At 38.4% G+C, this 24,375-nt stretch overlaps 1 protein-coding gene across 1 annotated transcript in view; it reads right to left on the reverse strand.

Moving 5' to 3' along the window:
- Nucleotides 1–415: 415 nt before the first annotated feature.
- The window catches only part of LOC125226809 (nephrin), a 790,592-nt gene continuing 766,632 nt past the window's right edge, over nucleotides 416–24,375 (reverse strand). Inside the window, exon 16 of the mRNA XM_048130914.1 lies at nucleotides 416–3,094. Within this exon, the coding sequence (XP_047986871.1) occupies nucleotides 2,906–3,094 (189 nt within the window). The 3' untranslated portion in view covers nucleotides 416–2,905. The remainder of the gene's footprint in view (nucleotides 3,095–24,375) is intronic.

Raw genomic sequence — 24,375 nt, forward strand, 5'->3', positions numbered from 1 at the left:
TCCGTTTTTTTTGTCGCATCTCACCCCCGGCTTTGAAAGCCCGTTGGGGATGGGGTGGTATAAGTGGTTGGTGCAAGTGGGCCTGTGATAAACAACAAATCGTCACTACTTTTAAAAAATCTCGTATCTCACGCTGTTCCTCAAAGTTAAAACGCAGTAAGTCTATATGCATTCCATACATACTTACTACAATTTTGACAGACGAAGATACAAGTTTTTTTAAAAGTAGTGACGAAATGACGTCTTTATTTACAATTTTCGACTTTGCCTCAAATTGTTACCCAAATACCGACGCCACTCGCCTTTTTTAATCTCTGTAAAACAACGGTTGCGTAAAATAATACTTACTTAATTGGAAAATTTTATTGGTATTTCTAATTCAGGGCATCGCAGTAAAACGCTAAGTGTACTTCAAGACAACCTTTATTCTTTCATCAAAATAAATAAATAAGTCAACAGTAGGGCTCCGAGCTGTTAAACATTATAATAACAAATCTCTTACTTACAAATTAAAATTACCTAACAATCATTTACCTACTCGCCTACCTGGGGCCCGTTTCTCGAAAGGTACAAGCCTTGTATTACAAGTGTGTTTCCATGACAACCCATACGATTTGACAGTTCGCGCACTTGTAATACAAGGCTTGTACCTTTCGAGAAACGGGCCCCAGGCGACACAATAAACTCTGATTTTTTTTTACAATACTGATATTTACGTGTTACGCTCCATTGTTTCGGCTGTGCCAGAAAGATATGTTTTTCATTTCAATGCTACCAACTTGTGAATTTAAATTTTCGTTCGAACACATTGATAAATGCTACAGTTTTTCGCTTGTAAAATAAAATCGAGGTAATTTGGAGTCTGTAATCAAGTTAATTTTTCCGTGATTTTGCAGTGACGGCCCCGGCCTTGTTTTAAATGCTTCGTAATGAAATTAAAAACGGACGGGAAATGAACGTGTTCCGATGTTCAGGTAAGCTTCATCAAAACACCAGAGTGGGTGTTGTTTGATGTTCAAAAATTGGTTTTAAATGTAAGTGCATTATATTTTTTACTTGAAATCAATCTTTCGTACGTTAACAATTATGTACATCGTAATGTGCTCGAGCCAAGAATGCAAACTTAGGTTTAAAATTTACTTTGTTTACTAAATAATTCTTTGAGATATTTTAAAACGTTTCTTTCGCGCTCACTATATTCTATCCCTTTGCAATCATCTATGTGTTCGAGCGAGCAATCGCCTATTGGCATTCTTATCACGTCACATACAATTCTCTGGACATAAAGTGGGAGTTAAATCGTCAGAGCTTGGGTGTAAATAACCTGTACAGTGTACCGCGCGACAATACTCGCACTGGTGGCCTAATTGCGAAACTTTCTGACGACTAACCTTCCGCGAATCATGCTCGACATCTTCCCTCCCTTTTGCACTTATATATTCTTGCATAAGTGTAACAGCTAGGCAGCGCCGGGCCGAGCACTCAATCAGGGTAGAACGAAATGGAGTTATGCCTCCTTTGATTACCTTTTTTTTACCGTACTCGCAAATAAGGCCGTATTTTTTATCATTTGCTGTTCTGGCGCCCTCCTATGATTTGGCGCCTAGAGGGGCCGCTCCACTCGATGTACCCTAGATCCGGCCCTGCAGGGAACACGTCAAACCTTCGACTCCTTCGAGGGAGTTCGCGGCAGGCCTCTGTTCATTTCGTTTGACTTGCGGGAATGTTTCGCAACTGGCCGATATCTCCAAGCTGACCTTATTTAAAACCTTAAGAGTCAAGTACAAATTTTATTTACATAAATGTATATGATATTTATACAGATAACGATGAATCCATTTAAACTAATGACATCGCGCACCGCGGGCGGGCCGGCTAGAGATCGTAGACATGTAAAAAAGTGGCAAAGATTCAGTCGCTTACAAATACTATTTACATACGATCAATAAAACTATGTAATTTAATACGTTAGTCTTCAAGTTCGGAAAAATACGCTCGGAATTCCCAACCCTTTAATTCAAAAGCTAATTTACTAGGGTCTCAGGAGATGTCAGAAACAGGTACGACAATTACTTAGATACGAATTTATAGTGCCTTTAGGCATGTATGTACCCTTAGCGGTCAGAGGTCAACACAAATATTAAGCGGAATGAATAAAGTTAATAAAGTATTAAGATAAATTGGCAACATTTATATGCGAGGGTATTCCGAGCGTACGGCTGAAGGAATGAGTGAAGAGAATGCGCCCCGAGAGGTTCCTACCTACCACATTTACAAGACAGGGACATCGCGACTGTACAAGGATCGGCGCGCCCCGCCGCCGCCGCCGCCGCCGCTGCGCCGCCGGCGTTCTAATGCTGGCTAACAAATTAAAATTGTAACGTGAACGTTCCGCCCGGGCTTTCAAGGGTATTTCCTGTTTTGTTACTCTCATAAACGGAATTTTTGTTACCTCACCACTCAAATTGATTGCAGCGTGTGTTGACAGAGCTCGCGAAATTCAAGCGCTTTGTTCAACAAAGCGCCTTCGGCTTTCGTACCTATTCAACTAAAGGAGATTATATGTACAATAAAATGTCGTTGCTGAATTTTAGGACTTAAGCTGATATGTTTTATGATATGGTACAATATTGCGAAATAAAAATAAAGTATTAACATTGCGAGGGTTCACTGGTGAAACCCGATAAGTAGAGCAAACTGGTTATTGAAATTCGAACTATGTGCAATTTCCCAAATATTGTTATTTCAAAGACAAATTATTTCGATTTATCGGGTTTCACCAGTAAACCCTCGATTGGTATATGGACACGGACATGTTTTCTATTAGAGGATTATATTATAAGTAATTGGTGAGGTTACAGTTTTGTCGGCAACGGCGGGGCGCGTATTATTCACCTAAATTAGACTAGACGCAAGACTCAGGGATCCGGTGGTCGAGCAGTTTTTCCTTGATGGCGTCGACATTGAGATCGGCGGCGGCGCGCAGCGTGGCGGAGGCGCTGCGGCCGATTGTCGGCGGCGGCGCGGGCGCGCCGACCGCGAGCTCACGAGGCCGCGCACCCCATGTCCATGATGCGCCGGGGCCGTTGCATGCCTGCAACAATGCGAATATGTTAATCTATAACATCGACGTATACATGCCGCTCTGTCAGTCGTCAGTAATAACAAAGAGGATCCAGTATTACAGAGAGTTACTGTCAAAGTAGAATGTGTAATCACAGTGCATAGACTGCCATCTCTCGATACAGGCGTAAAAAATTTGCACCTCAGTATTGACAATTTGGCCCATATTGTTGCTTGTTAACTTGATATGTGATAAAATGTCAAATATTAATATTAGCGCCATCTAGTCAAGCGTTCCCTAAAGGTGTAACGCCATCTAGGTCACCGTACCTTTTTCTCTATGGCTTTGAGGTACGTTTTTTTCTTAGACTTTATCCGTCTATACGGAGTTACATACGTCTTTGGTTATGATATATTCTTAGGAATATTCCCTTTTTCTTATATTTTTTTCATAGGGAAATTGCTCTTCGGAGGGGAAATTTCTGGGCACGGCGCAACACTAGATCTTAGTAATATTTATTAATTATAATATTAAGAAATTATGTTAGGTAAGTAGGCACTTAAAGATTCTGGATTTAATATGTTAATATTATTTACTTAATATGTTGCGATGAGTATCTTCTCGTGAAAGAGATATGTATGAAATATTTCTTATTTTTATTTTCGCAGTAACATACTATATTGTTTCCACGCAGTCAGTACCTCATAGTTTAGAATTCCAAGCTCATAAGCGAAACTACACCTTCGCACGTAAACGGGAACGGGAGCATTATTCTAATGCCCTATACCTATTCAATTTCGATTAGTGCCGCTGTGTTTAGAGCCCTACCATACAGAACCTTAAGTCGAAGCCATCGATTGTCGCACGCAATCAGCCCGCCCATTGTGAGCCTAACTACAAATTATGGCCATCCCGAATCGTGGGAACTAATTAACTATTCGCGGAACTAAGATTGCGCTTATAATTTATTATAATGGCTCCCCCGTGTGTGCAGTGGCCATCCAATCAGCGGGGTAATGAGGCCGTGTGTGTATCGCGCACGCATCTCGCTGAATTAGCCGGTCTATTGTCGAGCTGGAGATAGCGAGAAATTAAATCTAATTCAACGGGAACAGCAACTTGAGTTAAATAATTTAAATAATGTCTGTTGTTTGCCTCTATGTATAATCAACGAGTTTTTTCATGCGGCATCGCTCGCGTTAGGAAGAGACACAAAAGTAGCCTATGTCAGTCTCCATCCCTTCAACTATATCCACTTAAAAAATCACGTCGTCGCTCCGATTTGCCTTGAAAGACGGAAAAACAAACAGACACACACTTTCCCATTTATAATATTAGTAAGGATTGTTATTATCTTTTGCTATGTTGTATCAATAAAGTGTAAATGGTATTGTAAAGTATTTGCGAAATTAATAATATTATCCAATACAAGTTTCTCGTCTCGTCGACTAATTTGCTCTCCATTCTAAAATAAAAAGAGCAATCTACATACAACCTGATGATCAATGGTAGAGAGTGAATTACGCTATCACTGAGCAGTCCACTGATTTAAACTTTCATGGTTATTACACATAATTATTTTTAAAATCGGGACTTAATCGCGTATGACTACATAATAAACTGATCTCCAACTTTTCCGGGACGGCGTTGTCCCCGTGGTCTCTGAAGACTGGCTTGAAATGACATCAACACCTTCTGACAGCCGCGCGAGTTTTTCGAACTACCCGCACTTGGTTTTGAGTATCGGAAACGTTACGAATTATCAAACGTTGCGAGGTCAGTTTATTATGTAGTCATACGCGATTAAGTCCCGATTTTAAAAATAGTCTACCCATAGTCAATTATTGTAAGTTCGTAGTAAGGAGAATATCATAAAGTTCTACTTACGTAGATTTAAAAGGTTAATACCATTAGTTGACTAACTCGGTGTATTTTTATTTATTTATTTACTGAAAAAATAATTAAACTAAATAGTGTACAAACAGACCTGACAAGTGACTTGACAGAACGCGTAGACAAAACTATCACACGCTTAATTAAAACACGCCCTTAGAGGCGCGGCGGCGGGCGCGCCACGATTTATATTTAGAGGGGAGAGAACTAGAGCAGGGGCAGAATTTTTATTTTTTATTGTAAGGGCAGAATCTGTCAAATTACCCCATTACACACACAAACACCCTTCACTCACACTACCTCAATTTACTGTGAAAGGTCAGTGACCCTTCATTTTTTTTCAAGAGTGTTATTTTGAGTTTGTAGTCAACTACTGACCTCATTTGAGAAATTTAAACTGTAAAAAAGGTAGCATACAAGAAGACAGAGAAAAATACGCGTCATCTAGCTTTCCTTCTCTGTTCACGTCTCATGTGACTTAAATTTACCTAAATATGTAGATAACGTTCCTTACTCAGTTGATTGTTTATCTAGGTGTATTTCAAATTACTTTGCACTTCATTTTGCGTTACTTTTCTATACTTAGATTAAAAATCGTCAGCCTGCCTATCCCCGCAAACATTATTCAAAGTCGTGTGTGAAGGCCGATACCTCCAGGCAGACAATTATGGTCGCGTGATAAATGATAAAACATTCAGCCCTATCGCACTTTTGTAAGTGCAATAGGGACGGTCCGATGTTTTATCATTTATCGCGCGACTATGATTGCCCTGCAGGTCTTCAGAGGCCTGTGCTGTGCATTACGTATATGCGGGTTGTATTAAAGACTATCAGATATTTTCTTTATTCTTTTTGGTCGTTAGGTTTTTTTATCATTTAGTTTGATACAAAATAAAGTATGTGTATAAAATAAAAACCTAATGAATAGAGTACAGCTAGCAGCAGTCAAGTCAGAGACACAAAGAAAGATAGGGAATATCGACGCATATCTTATCTTATCCCAATACCGCCATCGCCATCTGCATCAGACTCTTTATCTTACCCAATTTCCGAGTCTCTTCTCTAAATTTCAGTTTCTTGAGTTGAAAATGTTGAAACTCATACTTGGTAATAAATAAAACACAAAAAAACATATAAAAATCACAATATAATTTTAAATTATAGCTTAGGCCCTGTACCAGTTGCAGTCGCCACGTCTGTAAAGTCCCTTGTAGTTTCTTTTAAATGGCTAAATACCTAGATGTTATGTCATAAACATCTGTGACGTGACTGAAAATTAAAAACATCGCTCAGAGATAAGGTTCAAATTAGCATGGCAAAAAATACAACAGTGCAGTCAAAATACGAAAAAGCAAATGTCAATGTCAATAATGTCAATATCACTGCCGTATTTCAGGCAATAAGGGCTGTTTTCTCAAATATGAAAAAATCTCAAAAGCAGGACTTTATAAAGACTTTCTAGGAAAATTATTTTGAACTTGATAGGTAGACCAATTTAATAAAAGTTGTACGAAAAAAAATTCTGAACTAAGTTTGTAACTATATATGAAAAGCATTTTTATCTTAGATTGCATATTTTGGAATCGTAACGATTTTTCTTTCAAATAAATAGAGAATTATTAGAATAGATTCACGGTGTCTACCGTAAACTGGGGTTACATTGACCAATTTGGGAATTTAAACTTCTCTAGCTTCTACATGTAATGGGTAGCTATAGCTATAGCTAGCTTCTACATTTAATAGGTATTTATTAATGTAAAGAAAGAAAAAAAATGGGACCATCAACTTTTTTAGTCTTTTCCTGCTAAAAATCTAGAAAAGTAACAAAATAATGTACGCAGAAAAAAAAACTATGAGATCAAACTTAAACTGACATTGGGGTTACTTTGATACCCTGTTTTTTTTAAATGGTAATCGAATGTAACCCCTTGCAAAAGTATTTTATCTCAAGAAAAAATAAAAAAACGGTTCGCAAAGTCAAATATTACAACTCTTTAACGCTATTTTGGGGTTACTTTGATCAAAAATAAAAATTACCTACCATCTTCGAAAAACCAACTTTATTTGCAATTGTTTCAATATTTATCACACGAAGAGATCAAATTATCTGCCTCAACTCAACAAGTACCGTGACATAATCAGACAATAATCAACTATGTGTCATTATGGTCAATGTTACCCCATGCAAGTGATCAAAGGCACCCCACAGAGTAAATCATTAGTAATAAATGCCTAGTTTGACTTTATGATACAAAACTCAATACTTACAATGGTAGGTACATGCGCGGATCCAGGGGGGGGGAGTCATGGGAGTCATGACCCCCCCTGGAGAGCCTAGGTTGGTCATACAAATAGACCACGTGACCCCCCCTGGGGCCTGGGCATTTATACCACGTGACCCCCCCCCCCTGGGCACGAAGCTGGATCCGCGCTTGGGTAGGTATAGCTAAGCAGAAACACATTTCTGGCAAGCTACTTAATATTCACTGTGAACCTTTTACTTGAATACCACTACGTTAGTTTAGAAGTTATTTAAACGTGAAAAATAGCAACAAACTATGCTTATATTTTAATACGTTATCCGCACTGCCCACTACCATACTTACTTGTTCACTGCGTCAGAGCACCATTTATAAAGGTTGGTTTAAGGTTATCATATGTGTAGATTTCGATAAATTTATTTTATTAATACATAACCGACTACTCATAACATATTAGTTAGTCAGGTTTTGTTCGTAGTCCAAAAGGGTCAACCCTAGCACTTTTCCCTATTCACCCCAACGTTAGGGTGAGCGAAAATTACTAAATAAAACGACATATTTTCAAAGACAAACCGAAGTTCACACCGCTGGAAGATTTTTTGTGTAAAAAATTAGCATGGGACATATAAAAAAAGTGCTATCAACGTTCAAAAGTCGGTTTTGGTCCTATTCAGCACAAATTACGATAGTTCATACCCGTTCCGACCCCATGAACCCAAAACCTTCAGAAAACGATGTACTAAGTAGCCCAAAGTGCAGCGCCGTCTCTAGGTGAATTGGGTTACTAATTTATGCAAACTACTTAAGTCGCAATAGATGTCATTTCATTTAGTATTTTAGAGGTAACTAGTAAAGATAATTTAGTTTTACAATTGTGCGAAAAAAGATTCTCATTTGGCGAGATTTTTTAACCGACTTCCAAAATTCAAAAGGTTATAAATGTATAGTTTTTTTTAATATCACTTCTGGTCCAATTTCAAACCCCACAAAAACGGCAAACTGATAATGACATTAAGTTTTTTTGAAATAAATTTGTGACATATGTGGGTAGTTTAGTAATTATAGGCACCGACTGATTGTGGGTAGGTTTATATTTTCGCTCTCTGCTAATAAATCTTGTATGGAACGGACGTGTTTTCTTTGGTGCCTCTTCATCAGCGCTGATCTTCGGCTGTGAGCATACCTTACAAAATTAAATGCCAAAAAAAAAGTTTATCAGTAAAAATTACTTATTTGAAAATAAAGTCATAACCGTTTTCATGCTTATACATTGAAATAGATATCACGCACGAAAGTAAGAAAGACAAGGCCCCTTGGTGGCTGAGCCGGGAATCGAACCCGCCATGTCTCTCGCTATACCGTAATCCTCTAAGTGCCACTTGCACCAACGAAGATGGAGGATTAACCTGAGGGTTAACCCACTATTTTACATGGAATTTGACAGTTGACAGCCCACTAACCCTGAGTTAAGTGGTTGGTGCAAATGGGCCTTATAAGATTCATATACCAGGTGGTCAAAATGTGCCTATCAGAGATAACATACACTAGAGAAATTTCGTTGGGTACCACACGGCGGGCGGGTGGCCTAGTGGTAATGACGTTAGCTGCGTAAGCTGAAGACCCGGGTTCGATTCCCGGCTCGGCCATCAGTAGGCCTTGTCGTTTTTTCTTTCGTGTATGATATCTATTTCAATTTATGTATGTATGTATGTGAACACTTTATTGTACATAAGATAAGTTAGGACATATAAATACAGTATAGTTATGGTGTACAAAGGCAAACTTATCCCTATAAGGTGTCTCTTTCAACCTTTGAGCGAATTGAGAATTTATTATTTATATAAACTTGAAAAAGAACAAATCAAAAATTATTCAATAAAATAATTTTATTTCTTCCCATTTGTATAGTTTCATACTTATGATTTTTATTTTAAAGTAATCCATTTATATTATAGCAATCATGGGTGAAACGTGGAGGTTGACAGAAGTGTAATTAACATTTCTAAATGTTGATTTCTTGTATCTAGTCTAACTACGAAGCAATACATTGACGTATAAATTGCGTCCATATACAGAGAGGTCATTCATAAAAACATCACTTTAGGTAAGTTATATATCTTTTATACAATTTGACAACCATTGACCACACATCCCAATTCACCCCTCTTCCGACCCTAATCACCCCCTTCGTAAACCTATTCACCCCCTTTGCGACCCGATTCCCCCCATTCCTGATCCTATTCACCCCTCAGGCCGCGGATATTTATCCATCAAATTGAAATTGAAAATTGAATTTGAAATCGTCTGTCAATGAAAAGAAAATTGTAGTAAGTATGTATGGAACATAAACTTTAGAAGTGTAGGTATACACTACATTCAAAAGGATAACGAACAAATTCTGAGCAAAATTTCACACAAAAATAAAGTTAAAATGAGTAAATAATACAATAAATTTAAATGCCAACTTTGACAGACATTTTCATGCCCCTAAATATATTATTTTCCCTGGAACTACGGAACCCTACACTGACCGTGACCCGACGCGCTCTTGGCCGGTTTTTCTTTTCAATGAAATGCAGAGATAATAAAAAATTACACCTCCCAATTTATAATATTCTTTTTTTGCAAAAATTTCATTTTTGGCACAAGCTTTATCTTAGCCGACTGTACCTTTCTTTCAACAATCATCTATTGCTCTCCGAGATGTTTCTAAAAACCCCTTACTCAATGGGGATACGACGTTTCATAACAGAGTTCCTCTGACCACCTTTCTGCTCCATCATCAGATCACCTCCATGATACCATAATATTGCATTGTCACGTGATTTACATATGTGTGCAAAATTTCAGCTCAATCGGAAACCGGAAAGTGGGTCAAATTTAGCTTCTACGTTTTGACCCAAACTAACAAGGCAAGTTGAATAAAAGCTTGTAAAAAGGCTTCTGATATCAGATTTGTAATAAGTTTACTTGTCATAGTTTAACAACAGATGAGACAGACATATGCACTGACAATACTGCACGTGTTTTGTGAGTCTGATGTCAAATCACCTCATACAATTTACCGCTCTAAGGCAACTAAGGTAGGGTTTGTTATTGCACTTTAATTACATATTAATGATATCTAGCCCGTAAGACATATATTTGCTTCGACAATGGATATATAATTATGCGAGTGAGAGTGTAATTTAGATTTTTATAAGGAAACAAATATTTTTAAGCGACCCGATCAGATATTTATACGGATAAGGACCCTCCCACATCTACCGTCTCGCGATCGTAGCGTCGGGCCAACTGTATGGCTAAGCCACGCCGACGCGACGCGGCGTCTTTTTCCATACAGTTGGCCCGACGCTACGCTCGCGAGACGCTAGAAAGAGAGACTATGTTTTTGCCGGTCACGAAGCATCACAATTTTTTGCCGGGAATATGTCGTCATATACTTATGGCCCCTATAGAGAATCGGATATGTTGTCACGGCCGTTCATAGTCATATACGTATGCTGGTGACTGTTCCATGAACATCTGGTCTAGTTGAATGGAGAAGTGCCATTCAAAACGAGCGTTACTTTCTAAACAACGATGAACTTACGGTTACTTACGTGTTCGTGGTATGCACAGGGTAATCTTTAATGAAATTGAAAAATTTTTTTATATAAAAATTTGAACCAGAAGCACACCATACGGAATATTGTATTTACTAAATAGGTACTTATATACCCGCCCGCATTTCCCTTTCTTCTATTCTAAGTAAGAATCGATTAATAAGTATCTAAATATGTAAACATAAATTAAATTATAATTGTTTACATACAACCTGATTGACAGAATTTGACGTAAGTGCTGTCATATATGTTTTTAAAATGACGTACTGTTAATACCAGCGTAATGAAAATTTATTCCAATGAGTAAAATAAAACATGAAACTCTTTTCAATTTAACCGAACTAGAATGAAATCATTTATACTCATTCGGTTGTGTTCGTTATTTTCTTTAATAATGTGATATATTTTTATTTATTTTTGATGCACAAGCCATGCACCTTTACACTTTAAATGAGATTGGATCTCCACCTGACATTATCGACTTACCCTATTTATTTTGAGCACAGTTTTACACTGGTATGGTTTTTCGTGTACGTACACTATTTTCTGTCAAAATATTTGTCAAATTTAATTGTCAACGCGGAGCGACCGGCGACACGTCTGCCTCCGATGAGCCGCTCACGGCATCTAATCGAAAGGAGAATTCTGACAGCAATGCCGAATGTATGGAAATTTTACGATAGTTTAAATTTAAGGTAAAATTTCTTTGTTGCCTTTGAGAGGAAAAATATAAAAAACCTCAAAACTTGTAGTCCATTTATCTGGCTTTCAGAATCACATAATGTTATAACTAGGGTATTGAATTTTTTTAACAAAGTTTACTAAACGGCGACATACGTTTTTCTCATTTTAGGTCAACTTTGTGTGGGTTTAGTTATTACACCGTTAATAATTGGAGATTGTGAATAGTCAAAAGTTGTAGACACACTCTTTAAGATAATAACTACATTTATTTTATTTCATTTAATTTAGAAATGTGAGCAGCATTTGTTAAACGCCGAATGCACTTTTCGAGGATTTCGTACGACCCCCTCTTAAGGCTACTGGGTATTTCGATTTACTTCGCTGTGCAACAAACCAGCTCAATATAATCTGTAGCAATAATCCTTACATCTATTACTAAGTCCACTTTATCCATAGTCTCGACGAAAACCAAGAAACAGCAAACTATCCAATTCTTGCAATCATTGAGTTGAAACCATCGTAACAGCTACTCAGTTCGCCACTATTTAACACTTGAAAATATAAACTTAGCCTCTCCAGAACATGTCGCGCGAGTAACTTAGCTTATTTCTTGCAAATAATATAGTCTTCACTCCTCCTTTAAGTTCGTAATACTTAACCCGATCCAAAACCACATAGACACTATAGACAGTTTAGACGAAGACGGCGCGGTGGTCTGAACCCTCTAACATGTTGTGACGGCGCCTGTGACGCGTGACGCGTGGCTTGTTGACACGACACGTGCCTGTCGACGCTACACGACTAATTAAGGACACGTTATTGGCTAGCGGGGTTATTCATAACCGTGCTATAATATGCATCAATTTGCTAATAGTTTGCCTTAAAGTGTCACTATGAATTAAGATGTAAAAATATAATGAAATTAAATCCAAGGCTTTCAAAGTTTTATAAACAGGCACTTCATTAGGTAAATATGGAAGGAAAAACGCTTTATAAAGTTTATAATCTTAATTAGAATAATTTAAAAAGACCTACTTACAAACAAACACACGTTATTCATTAACATCAAATCTCAATTGACTCGAACACTTTCACGCGACAATATCTCTGTAAACAACCGCCCGGAACTAATATCTCTTAATGGATGTATTCCACGTGCAGCGCAGTAATTCACATATTAGCCTGATAATAGCCCCCGGCATCACGTAACGATAATTTATCCGAGCCAAGTGTAAAACTGTAGACAGTTCGGTTATTGGGGAGAAATGTGGTTTTGAGGGCGATATATCCACGGCAGCTGTGGCGGAGAGCGCGGTATTGGCGCACAAATCAACAGGATGTCTTCCTTTAAGATGATTTCGGCCACATTTATATTTTTATGGGTTCAACGCCAATATGGTCCTAGGTATGTTCTACTGATCTGCGGAGACCCTTACGGATATACACTTCGACCCATTGGGATCTTCTATGCATTTTTTTTATACTACGTCGGTGGCAAACAAGCTTACGGTCCGCCTGATGGAAAGCGATCACCGTCACCTATAGACGCCTGCAATTCAAGGAGTGTCACGTGCGCGTTGCCGACCCATTAGACAATTGTACACTCCTTTTTATTGCTGTGTTAAGTGCCTACACAGCAAAAAGAGTGTACAAGTTCTAAGGATGGTTCAATTTCCCCCTACGATCTTAAGATCCTTTAGCTATTCAGGAGCTTCTCGACCATCTCCATGTGTTTGATAATGAGGCTCATGGGTAGCTCTCTGAAGTCATTAGGTTACAAGTAACCTGTTCCAAAGTTCTTCATGATCCAAGGTATGTTGTTTTCAGTATGTTTTTTGTCTCGAGGGTTTTATTGTTACGTAAATTTTAATGTCAATGAATGATATACTGATAATTGGCAGATTTGAGCCATGGGAGTTAATACGATAATATATGGTTTCATTGCATTATGATTTCATTGTTTACTTTAATTTCAGCAAAAGGTCAGTTCCTATAAAGGGTATGAAAATTCCAAATATTAATGAATTCGTCAGGGATCCGAGTATCAAAATTCAAAACTCCCGCAGCGCAGCATTATACATCATCATCATCATCATTCCCTTGCCCTTTTCCCATTATTTGGGGTCGGCGCAGCAGATCATCTTCCTCCATTTCTCTCTATCAGCCGTCATTTCCATACTAATACCTTTCACTCTCATATCGTTGTTCACACATTCCATCCATCTTTTCTTAGGCCTTCCACTACCATTGTATCCATCCACTTTCATATTTACCACTCGTTTTATAACATTGCTTTCATCCCTCCGCATTACATGCCCATACCATGCTAATCTACTTCCTCTCAATTTCTCTGTCACTGGCGCTACAGCGCAGCATTATACATTTTTTAAAATATTAACTTAATTGAATTACTTTATGCCTAATGTCGTGTTCGCCTAACGTTACAACCATCGTGCTAAACCGAGAAAAGTACAAATGTAGCCCGGGGTTTAATACTTCCAATATGTATAAAATAGCAACGTCATATAATATAATTATGGGTGAACGCACGTAAAAGTACCGTGAGCCACGACTTCATTGAGTGTTTATTCATATTCATATTTTTTATTGGTAAAAGTAAATTACATATCAGTGGTTACATTACATTTCATTGTGTCAAATGTCAAAATAATTTAAAGTACACCAAAAATATTCTATAGTACACCGTATTCACTGAATACATTAGAAAATGCGTTAAATACAATAAAATAAGAATCAGTATTGTTAATAAATAAAAACGAATTAAATACATTTTTTTTTACATAGTTTGTGTGTGGGTCGATGACACTTTTTCGTTATTTGAACTATAGCTGCAAATGAAATGATCTATGCATATATCGGGATAGTAACACTTATTTAGATATAGATTATCACTTGAATTTGCTTCGTGAATTTGGAACATGTCATAAAATCACTCATGTAACTCTTGCCGCGTATTGACCCATCTAATGCTTCCTTTAATCAATATTATCATCAATAATCAATAGTATGTTGTGTACGTAATTTTAAGTCAACTGTATGTTTGATTTTTTTCTTCTTGTTTTGTCTGTGTTGCATTTGTAATTGTGTGTTATTGCAGCATTCAAATAAAGCTTAATAGATAGATATCTATCATCTAACAAATCGGAATACAACCCAATTGTAACTCGTCACACATAAATTCCAATCTGCAACTGGCCGTCAATCGAGAAGGCCCTTTATCTTTCCCGCGAAGCCAATCTGCCTGCGGTCCGTCAAAATCAATAAGCCATCAATTGTAACAAGGCCCGCGTCCATTTGGGCCCGCGGCGATAAAAATGAGCTGAAGTCCCATAAACGCGCGCGGGCTTTACGACGCTGCCTCTGTTTTTACCATAGAGGAATAAGTAAGAGAAGAGTTGTAACTCAATACATCAGTAAATGCGGGTTATTTGTATAGACATAGTTAAGTGACATCTAGCGCCAATCACACGTCAATCACGCATCAGCTAGCGTAAATTATCACTACTGCTACTTGTCAATAGATGTCGCGACGAACGAAAAGTCTAATGCTCACCAATTTTTAGCTAATATTACAATATTAATCAGTATTCTGTTTTCAATTCCTTCTGCTTGTAATATAAGTTGTAAATTGTTCTAATATTAAATTTTTGGCAGACGAGACACAGTTGCCATCTAGTATCGAGTAGTGATACTGATAATTCACGCTATTTGATGCGTGATTGTCGCTCGGCTAGATGTCACTTAACTATGCCTATACAAATAACCCGCATTTAAATACTGATGTATGAAGTTACACTTCTTCCCCTACTTATTTTTCTATAGTATTTACTTAAGTTTTCTGAAGCCAGGATAAAATTCGCATCGATGCTATCAGTTCTTTTACAATATAGCCGTAACTGAGTGATTCGGAGTGTCCCTTTAGGAAGTTTTAGTGGTTAAGATAAGTCTGATCGCCCGGTTCGTATCTTTATTACCGTCCCGTCCCTTGTGTGACAATGTCGTCACGCAATTGTGTCGTTATAATTATATTATTATAGTGTTAATTCAAAGCATGTGTTGATATTAACTCATAATCTTGTTACTGTGTTTGTAATGAGATCATTATATCCAATTGTAATTAACCAAAATGTAGTTTCCTCAATCAATTGTTCAGTTTATTACTGGGTTTGTAATAATGATATTAAGCTAGATTTTTCTCGCGACTTCGTCTACGTGGGATTATGCCTACGATAAGATAAGAACGATCAGATGTTCTTTTAGGTTTTTAAACTTTATGTTCCTTTCTTTCATTCTTCGAAGCTTTCTTTAGAAACGGGAGGTGTAGGGATGAGGTACGATTCTGTTACACAAAATTGCGTTACCCTTAATACTAATACATTGGCAGTAGGTAATGACTTTTTATTCTGATAAAATTTTTCGATTAATAGATAAACAGAATATGCCTACTAAGGAAAAAGATAGCATAACAGAAATTTGGGTTTAATCAGTGTATCATTGCCTCATTAAAATTAATAGAAATAAAAGTGATGTCCCTTTCCAACATCTCCACTAAACTAACCAGTAAAACATCGCTAAAATACAGGAACTGTCATAATAATATAATCTGATGTCCCAGTCATATAACAAGCCCCAATAAAACTTTATGAATGACGCTTTTGTAACTTAACAAATTAAAATCGGTCACGGCGCGACTGTAGGCGTCTCCCCATCTCCCATCTCCTTCAGATTAAACTTTATCGTATTTACACGAAAACTTCCATCCTGAATTTACTTTGCAAAGTCCTCATCAAATAAAAACATCGAACTTCAGTTAACCGAGTTGCCGACCGATAAAGTAACGAGCGAGTTGAATTTTAATGCAAACTCGTCAGCGATGCTAAATTCGTTAAGCTTAATGTTAATCGAGTTGCCGGAGCGGCATTATTTGGCGGCGGCGGGCGTGATTGTGCGGCGGCGGCGCGCGGCGTGCGGCGTCGCAGCGCACCGCGTCGGCGCGCGTTGTCTTAAATGAGTCATTTTATCATCATCATTAAACGAAAGACGTCAACTGTCGGACAAAGTCCTATAATATACTACATTGTAAGCGGCTGTAGAATACAAGCTAGAAATTTTTTCGACGGCCTGTAATGTTGTGCGGGTTCTTATCCAAAGTTCTCCAGATTTAGGTTTGCATATTTTACTTTTGTACTGTACATACCATAAAGGAATAAGTAAGGGAAGAGTTGTAAATTTGTAATTCCATACATCAGTAAATGCGGGTTATTTGTATAGGCATAGTTAAGTGACATCTAGCGACAATCACGCGTCAACTAGCCTAAATTATCAGTACTGCTACTTGTCAATAGATGTCGCGACGAACGAAAAGTCTAATGCTCACTAATTTTTAGCTAATATTACAATAGTATTAATCAGTATTCTGTTTTCTATTCCTTCTGCTTGTAATATAAGTTGTAAACTGCTCTAATATTAAATTTTTGGCAGAAGAGGTATTGTTGCCACCTAGTATCGTAGTAGTGGTACTGATAATTCACGCGTATTTAACGCGAAATTGTCGCTAGATGCCTGTGCCTATACAAAAAACCCGCATTTAATGATGTAGGTACTTAAAAAGAACCACTTATACAGAACTTTTAACTTAAATCGTCCTATGTTTATTTTCTTGAGCAATAAGTATTTTAATGGGAGTAAGGAGTATTGTATTAAATGGCACAGAGTTACACTGTGAAATATCGTTGGTACAGTACTGTGCTAATTAAATTCTTCCTGACTTGGCGTTTGTACTGCACACACACTAGATTAAGTTGAATCACTTCAACAAATGAACACACACTAAATTAGGTTGAATAACTTCAACCAGTGTTGCTGAATGCACAGTTGCACACACTCCTATCCAGTGTAACTACAGTCAAGTCATTAAATATACTTAGACACGAACCAAGCGCCACAACTTTGTATTCACGATCTTATATCTCTGATAGAAGCTCTGGTGTCCTAGCGGTAAGAGCGTGCGATGTGAACGTGCGGTCGCGGGTTCGAACCCGGCTTATACCAAAGAGTTTTTCTGAATTTATGTGCGTAATGTCATTTGATATTTATTTTGCCAGTCGCTTTTCAGTGAAGGAAAACATCGAGAAGAAACGGGACTAATTCCAATAAGGCCTAGTTACCCTTCGGCTTGGAAGGTCAGATGGGTGTCGATTTCGTAAAAACTAGTGCCTACGCTAAATCTTGGGATTAGTCGTCAAAGCGGACCCCAGGCTCCCATGAGTCGTGGCAAATGCCGGGACAACGCAAGGAGGATGATGATGATGATGATCTTATATCCCTTATTTACTGCATTTAGGTACTACAATGACTTTCAAAAGATAAAATCTCTTATCATAAGTTATATGTAATATGTGTAAGTTTAGTCAGTTGCTCTTCCACAATTGATGTACCTAGTATAAAAGAAGACATCTCACCTCCCTAGTATAAGGACATCACTAGTACAGCGTCCCCATCCCTAGGCATCGCTGTCAACTGGGCGGCAGACGGACTGGAAGCTTCCATTGGGAGCATTTGTCACTAAGCTTGTATTTTGAGATTCCGTTCAATAAACTGTATAATTAATAGTGGTATCCTGGTGTTTTTACTCTAACACTAGCGCATATTGTTTACTTAAATTAAATACTATCTGTGCACACATGTTTAGAGTTATAGGCCAGCTCAGTACTTTAGTAAAATTGTAATGTATTTTTCTATTAATTAAGTAACTTGTTTTGTGAGCCAAATAAATAAAAATAAAATGTAAAAGATTAGAAATTCTATATAGGTAGGCATTTAATATAATACTGGTACCCAGCAGTGATTACATTATACATATAGGGATTAAGATTTACCAGAGCACATCAAAGTTGCAGTAAAAGGTCGGCAACACGCATGTGATACTTCTAGAATTGCAACTAGAAACACCTCCAGATTTCTATGGGCACTGCGACTGTTTTCTACTAAGCAGACCACAAACGTAGTTTTTGAATCATTAGAGTCACTCATCTAATATTATAATAGAGGTCCTCTCGTAGCGTAGGTAAATTTTATAAACTACCTACTTGGGTAACTTTTCCTCAGTTAAGCCGCGCAATATGGGTAAGGATTACGGGCATCCTAGATTCGTGTAAAATTCAGGCCAGTGAGTCACGAGTGAGTTTATAAAAGCCATACTTGTATTTTTGAACACACCTGGCATACTAAAGTTAGACTGCAAGGGGTGTAGCAAATGCAGTAAATATTTTTAGACAGCCTGTTTCATGCAAAGTTTAACAAATTTAGCGTATATACAAAAATTAAATTGTTAACAAACGTTAATAAAAACCGGCCAAGAGCGTGTCGGGCCACGCTCAGTGTAGGGTTCCGTAGTTTTCCGTGTTTTTCTCAAAAACTACTAAACCTATCAAGTTCAAAATAATTTTCCTAGAAAGTCTTTATAAAGTTCTACTTTTGTGATTTTTTTCATATTTTTTAAACATATGGTTCAAAAGTTAGAGGGGGGGGATGCACTTTTTAGGGTTCCGTAGCCAAAATGGCAAAAACGGAACCCTTATAGTTTCGTCATGTCCGTCTGTCCGTCTGTCCGTCTGTCCGTCTGTCCGTCTGTCACAGCCGATTTACTCGGAAACTATAAGTACTACAGTGATGAAATTTGATGGGAATATGTGTTGTATGAACCGCTACAAAATTATGAAACTAAATAGTAAAAAAAAAAGAATTGGGGTGGGGCCCCCATACATGTAACTGAGGGATGAAAATTTTTTTTTCGATGTACATACCCGTGTGGGGTATCAATGGAAAGGTCTTTTAAAATGATATAAAGTTTTCTAAAAAACATTTTTCTTAAAGTGAACGGTTTTTGAGATATCAGCTCTCAAAGTCGTAAAAAGTATGTCCCCCCCCCTCTATTTTTATAACTACGGGGTATAAAATTCTAAAAAAAATAGAGGTGATGCATGCTAATTAACTCTTTCAACGATTTTTGGTTTGATCAAAGTATCTCTTATAGTTTTTGAGATAGGTTGATTTAACTGTAATTTTGGTTAAGTTATTGTGCTTACACTGAAAACGATGGCTGAACCTTATAAGATAGATCAAAAAATATACTACAGTATTGTACACCTTTTAGTAAATTACGGAAAACTACGGAACCCTACACTGAGCGTGGCCCGACACGCTCTTGGCCGGTTTTTTTCCTTTAGGAGCGATTATTTCCGAAAATATTAATATTATCAAAAAACGATCTTCGTAAACCCTTATTCATTTTTAAATACCTATCCAACAATATATCACACGTTGGGGTAAGAATGAAAAAATATATCAGCCCCCACTTTACATGTAGGGGGGGTACCATAATAAAACATTTTTTTTCCATTTTTTATTTTTGCACTTTGTTGGCGTGATTGATATACATATTGGTACCAAATTTCAGCTTTCTAGTGCTAACGGTTAATGAGATTATCCGCGGACGGACGGACGGACAGACAGACATGGCGAAACTATAAGGGTTCCTAGTTGACTACGGAACCCTAAAAAGTATGTACTCTTATTGTACAATATGTAATTAGCAATCGTAGTCATTTTAGGATCGCAGCGAGACATCTGGTTTTCTTATGACCAAGGATTGTTTATATAGGATTTACATACTTCATATTGACAATTTTTAGCGCCACCTATTAAATACTATCTCCACTGATGGTGCCTACAAATATATATATTTTTTAAATGTGTATTGACGTGATATCATGATTTTCAAATAGGTACAGAAATAGGTCAATATGTCGATATTTGTAGATTTTGGTTGTTAAAAGTGTATGATGACTGCGTATTTTCGATTAAAAATGTATGTAATTATATAATTATTTATTTTGGCCACCGAAAACGCCGTTACAAATTACAAATCATTTATTCAGCAAATAGGCCACAGGGGCACTTTTACACGTCAATATACAAGATCTGTCAGTGATGTAGTGACGTCATCGAATTCGAACTTACTTCATGTCAAATCACTCACTGACATAATGAACTTTATGCCTCATACTCAAAAGTCAGAAAATGTTGTTTTCGAATAGAATGACCTGATGCACAGATAATCTATAGATTAACACTGTGCTGTTTTTGCCTGATTATGTAAAAGTATACTTTAATAGTACATTACGATACAAGTGCGTAAAAAAGGAAGTTCGAAACGAGTGGCGATAAATTAAAACACGACCGCAGGGAGTGTTTTAAATCGACACGAGTTACGAATTTCCTTTTTTACGCACTTGTATCGTAATGTACTGAAGACGACACGACACGAGAAGTGGTTCATTATATGCCAGGTCGAAATTTCGGAGGGCCATCTGTACTGAAAAACGTCGTACGATACACGTGCGAAAAGGAAATTCGTAACTCGTGTCGATTTAAAACACTCCCTTCGGTCGGGTTTTAATTTATCGCCACTCGTTTCGAACTTCCTTTTTTACGCACTTGTATCTTAATGTACTATTTCAGTACAGATGGTGTTTGTTTTACGCACTAGTGCGAGAAGTGGTTCATTATATGCCAGGTCGAAACTTCGGAAGCTCATCTGTACTGAAAAACGTCGTACGATACACGTGCAAAAAGGAAATTCGAAACGAGTGGCGATAAGTTAAAACACGACCGAAGGGAGTGTTTTAAATCGACACGAGTTTTTTACGCACTTGTATCGTAATGTACTATTTTGATGTTTTTAGGTCACAATAAAATATGGCAATAATTTATTTCGGTTAATTGGACAGTACCTAATCATATAAGACAAACTTTAATAACCACAAAATTAGATTTTTGAAAAAACCCCGACCGCGATATAGTGGACCGATTTTCATGAAACATAGCTAAGATCACTCCTGACTAACTTAGCTGTGAAACAAAAAAAAAACTAAATCTAAATCGGTTCATCCGTTCGGGAGCTACGATGCCACAGACACACACACACACACAGACAGACAAACAGACACGTCAAACGTATAACACCCCGTCGTTTATGCGTCGGGGGTTAAAAAAGGGTCAAGTAGCCTATTCCAGTGAAATATTTGTCAATGTCCGCAACTGACTCATTTTCTTTATAGACTACTCGTAGGTGTACGAAAATGCTCGTGCAAGCGGTGCACGGTAAAGTCCTAGTCTGCCGGACTTCAATAAACTACACTCGACCGCTCTCGACCGTGCAGTGTCCAAGAATGACCCACTTAATTTCAACTAAGAAACGTAACAATTTAGTCGCCAGTTGGTTCATATGGACTTAGAAATAAGTAAGAATAGAGTGTACTTGTACACTTAAAATAGAACAAGGATTATTTATACATATCGCACAGGCGTGCATCGCCTAGTTATATTTCATACAAATAATGGTTCGCACAATTGTGTATATCGAACAGGCGTGCATCGGCTAATTATACTATTTCACACAAACAATGGTTCGCACAATTTGTGCATGTCGCACAGGCGTGCGTCGCCTAAATATAATTCGCATAAAGAATGGATTGCATAAATGAAGTGTCGCACAATCGTTATTCGCCCAATCACACTTTGCACGAATACTTCGCACGATCGGGTGTCGCACGGCCGTGGTATGGCATACTAAAATAAAAAATATGTCAATTTTTGCAAGTAAAATAATATTTAAATAATAAATAATAAAAAAATATTTGAGGACAATATTATTTTGGCCACTTCCAGGCTGCGCCTAAAGCCTAAAAGGTCCATACATTTCAGGGGTACGCTGTTTTGTATGGGCTTTCTCAGTCCCGTATTAAATCGTTCTTGTAATAGAATAATAATTTATTCAAAAGCACACAGACGATTATCAATTTTACACTAACATAAAATAATAAAGTGTTACCAAATGGGTTGGCCTCACCTCAGCATATTGCTGGCGACTTCTAGCGCTGGTCTTCCAGTTGAGACCATTAAGTGAGACTTCGTGAATCAGTTTTCATAACAAAACCAATTTAATTATTTCAGAGTCGACATCTAACGTCGAGTAGCGATATCATCAGTAATGTTATTTTGTCAATAGATGTCGCGGCAAATGAAAAGTGTACACAAATTTCAGCAAATATTTTTACCGGATAATCGGAAAATCTATTGTCAACTCGTTCAAATTGGATTATTAATTGTAATTTGTTAAGAGATACATTTTTTAAAGTCACCACTCTTATGGCATCTATTATGTCAAGTATCGCGCAACAGGAGTCCCTATGCAATACCATCTTGCAAAAGATTGCGACTTTGGAAATGGACGCAGGACCGAAGTTTAAGGGATACGCTTACAAGCCAGGCTGGTTGCTCATCACTTGCAGCGATCAAAGATCCAAAACCTGGCTTGAGGAAGTAACACCCTCCCTAAAACCTTGGCCGGAAGCCAACCTCAGGGTCATCCCCGAAAATGAGCTTCCCAAGCCAAAAATTGGGATGGTGTTCATTCCTGGGACGCAAGATGTCAAGCAGTCCCTTTCGCTACTCTATGCGCAGAACCAGGGTCTGCACACGGAGTTGTGGAAGATTCTCCACACCAAGGTCGACAAGAGTGGTGTCATGGTCACACTCTCTCTAGACGACGAATCTGTGGAGAACCTTCAAAAAAGGACCTAAAGGCTAACCTAGGTTTCCGCGAGGTCCAGTTTCGGCTAAAGGGCCACTCCCAGGCCCAACAGTCCGAAACTCAAAACACCCAAACCCCACCACCGCAGCCTGAAATCCCTGCAACACCCATCCCACAAACACCCGCCCGAAAGGTGCCTCCGGGCCCAAAACGGTCGGCTCCGTCCACCTCCACCACCGCCAACCCAACACCGGGACCTTCGGGGCTACAGCGGTTTCTCACCACCAGGGGAGGCAACAGGGGCAACAACCGCCCAAGGGGTAGGGGGAGCAGAGGCGGCCACCAGGGGCACAGCGGTGCCCACCGCCGCGGCAAGTAGGCAAGACGACGCCAGCAGGGGTAGGGGGGTGAAATTCCTCCAGGCCAACCTCCACCACGCCGTAGCGGCCACAGCGGTCGTTGAAAAAGTATTTGGCGAAAATGGCCTGGACATCGCCCTCATACAAGAACCATGGATCAACACCAAACACATGGCATCAGGTCTCAACAGAGCAGGAAAGGTACTAATCTACGAAAAAGGTGTTCGACCAAGAGCCTGCATCGTATTTAACAAAAACATTAACTTCTTGCCTGTTACAGAACTATGCAACGAAGACATATCAGTCGCGTATGTCGATCTCAAAGGGAGAGGAGCACTCAAGGTAATAGTCTGCTCCGCCTACCTTCCCGGAGAGAAGCAAGATCCCACAGAAGAACTGACTAAAGTGCTCGAGTACGCTCAGGCACAAAAGGCGGAACTCATTGTGGGATGTGATGCCAACGCCCACCACACCATCTGGGGGAGCACAGGAATCAACAAAAGAGGTGAGTTACTATCCCAATTTATTTTTACTAATTGTCTGCACTTGTTAAATAATGGCAACACGCCAACCTTTGTAACTAGGGCCAGACAAGAAGTATTAGACATTACCTTCGCTACTGAAAAGGCAGCAAACTGCCTAGCCGATTGGCGCGTCAGCAGCGAAAACTCAATGTCGGATCACAGACATATTTTGTTCAGCGTTAAAGGATCAATAGACACGGTACCACTTATGCGAAGAAATCCAAAAGACACTTCATGGGAAGCCTACAAGGCAGACCTTGAAACAAGTCTAAAGGATGTCCCAAAATATGTCAAAACACCAGACTCTCTCAACATGGCGGTCAACCAAATCTCAAAAGGCATGATTAGGGCCTACGAACTAAACTGCC

The sequence above is a fragment of the Leguminivora glycinivorella genome, chromosome 6 (assembly GCF_023078275.1).
Source record: "Leguminivora glycinivorella isolate SPB_JAAS2020 chromosome 6, LegGlyc_1.1, whole genome shotgun sequence".
Taxonomy (NCBI): Eukaryota; Metazoa; Arthropoda; class Insecta; order Lepidoptera; family Tortricidae; genus Leguminivora; species Leguminivora glycinivorella.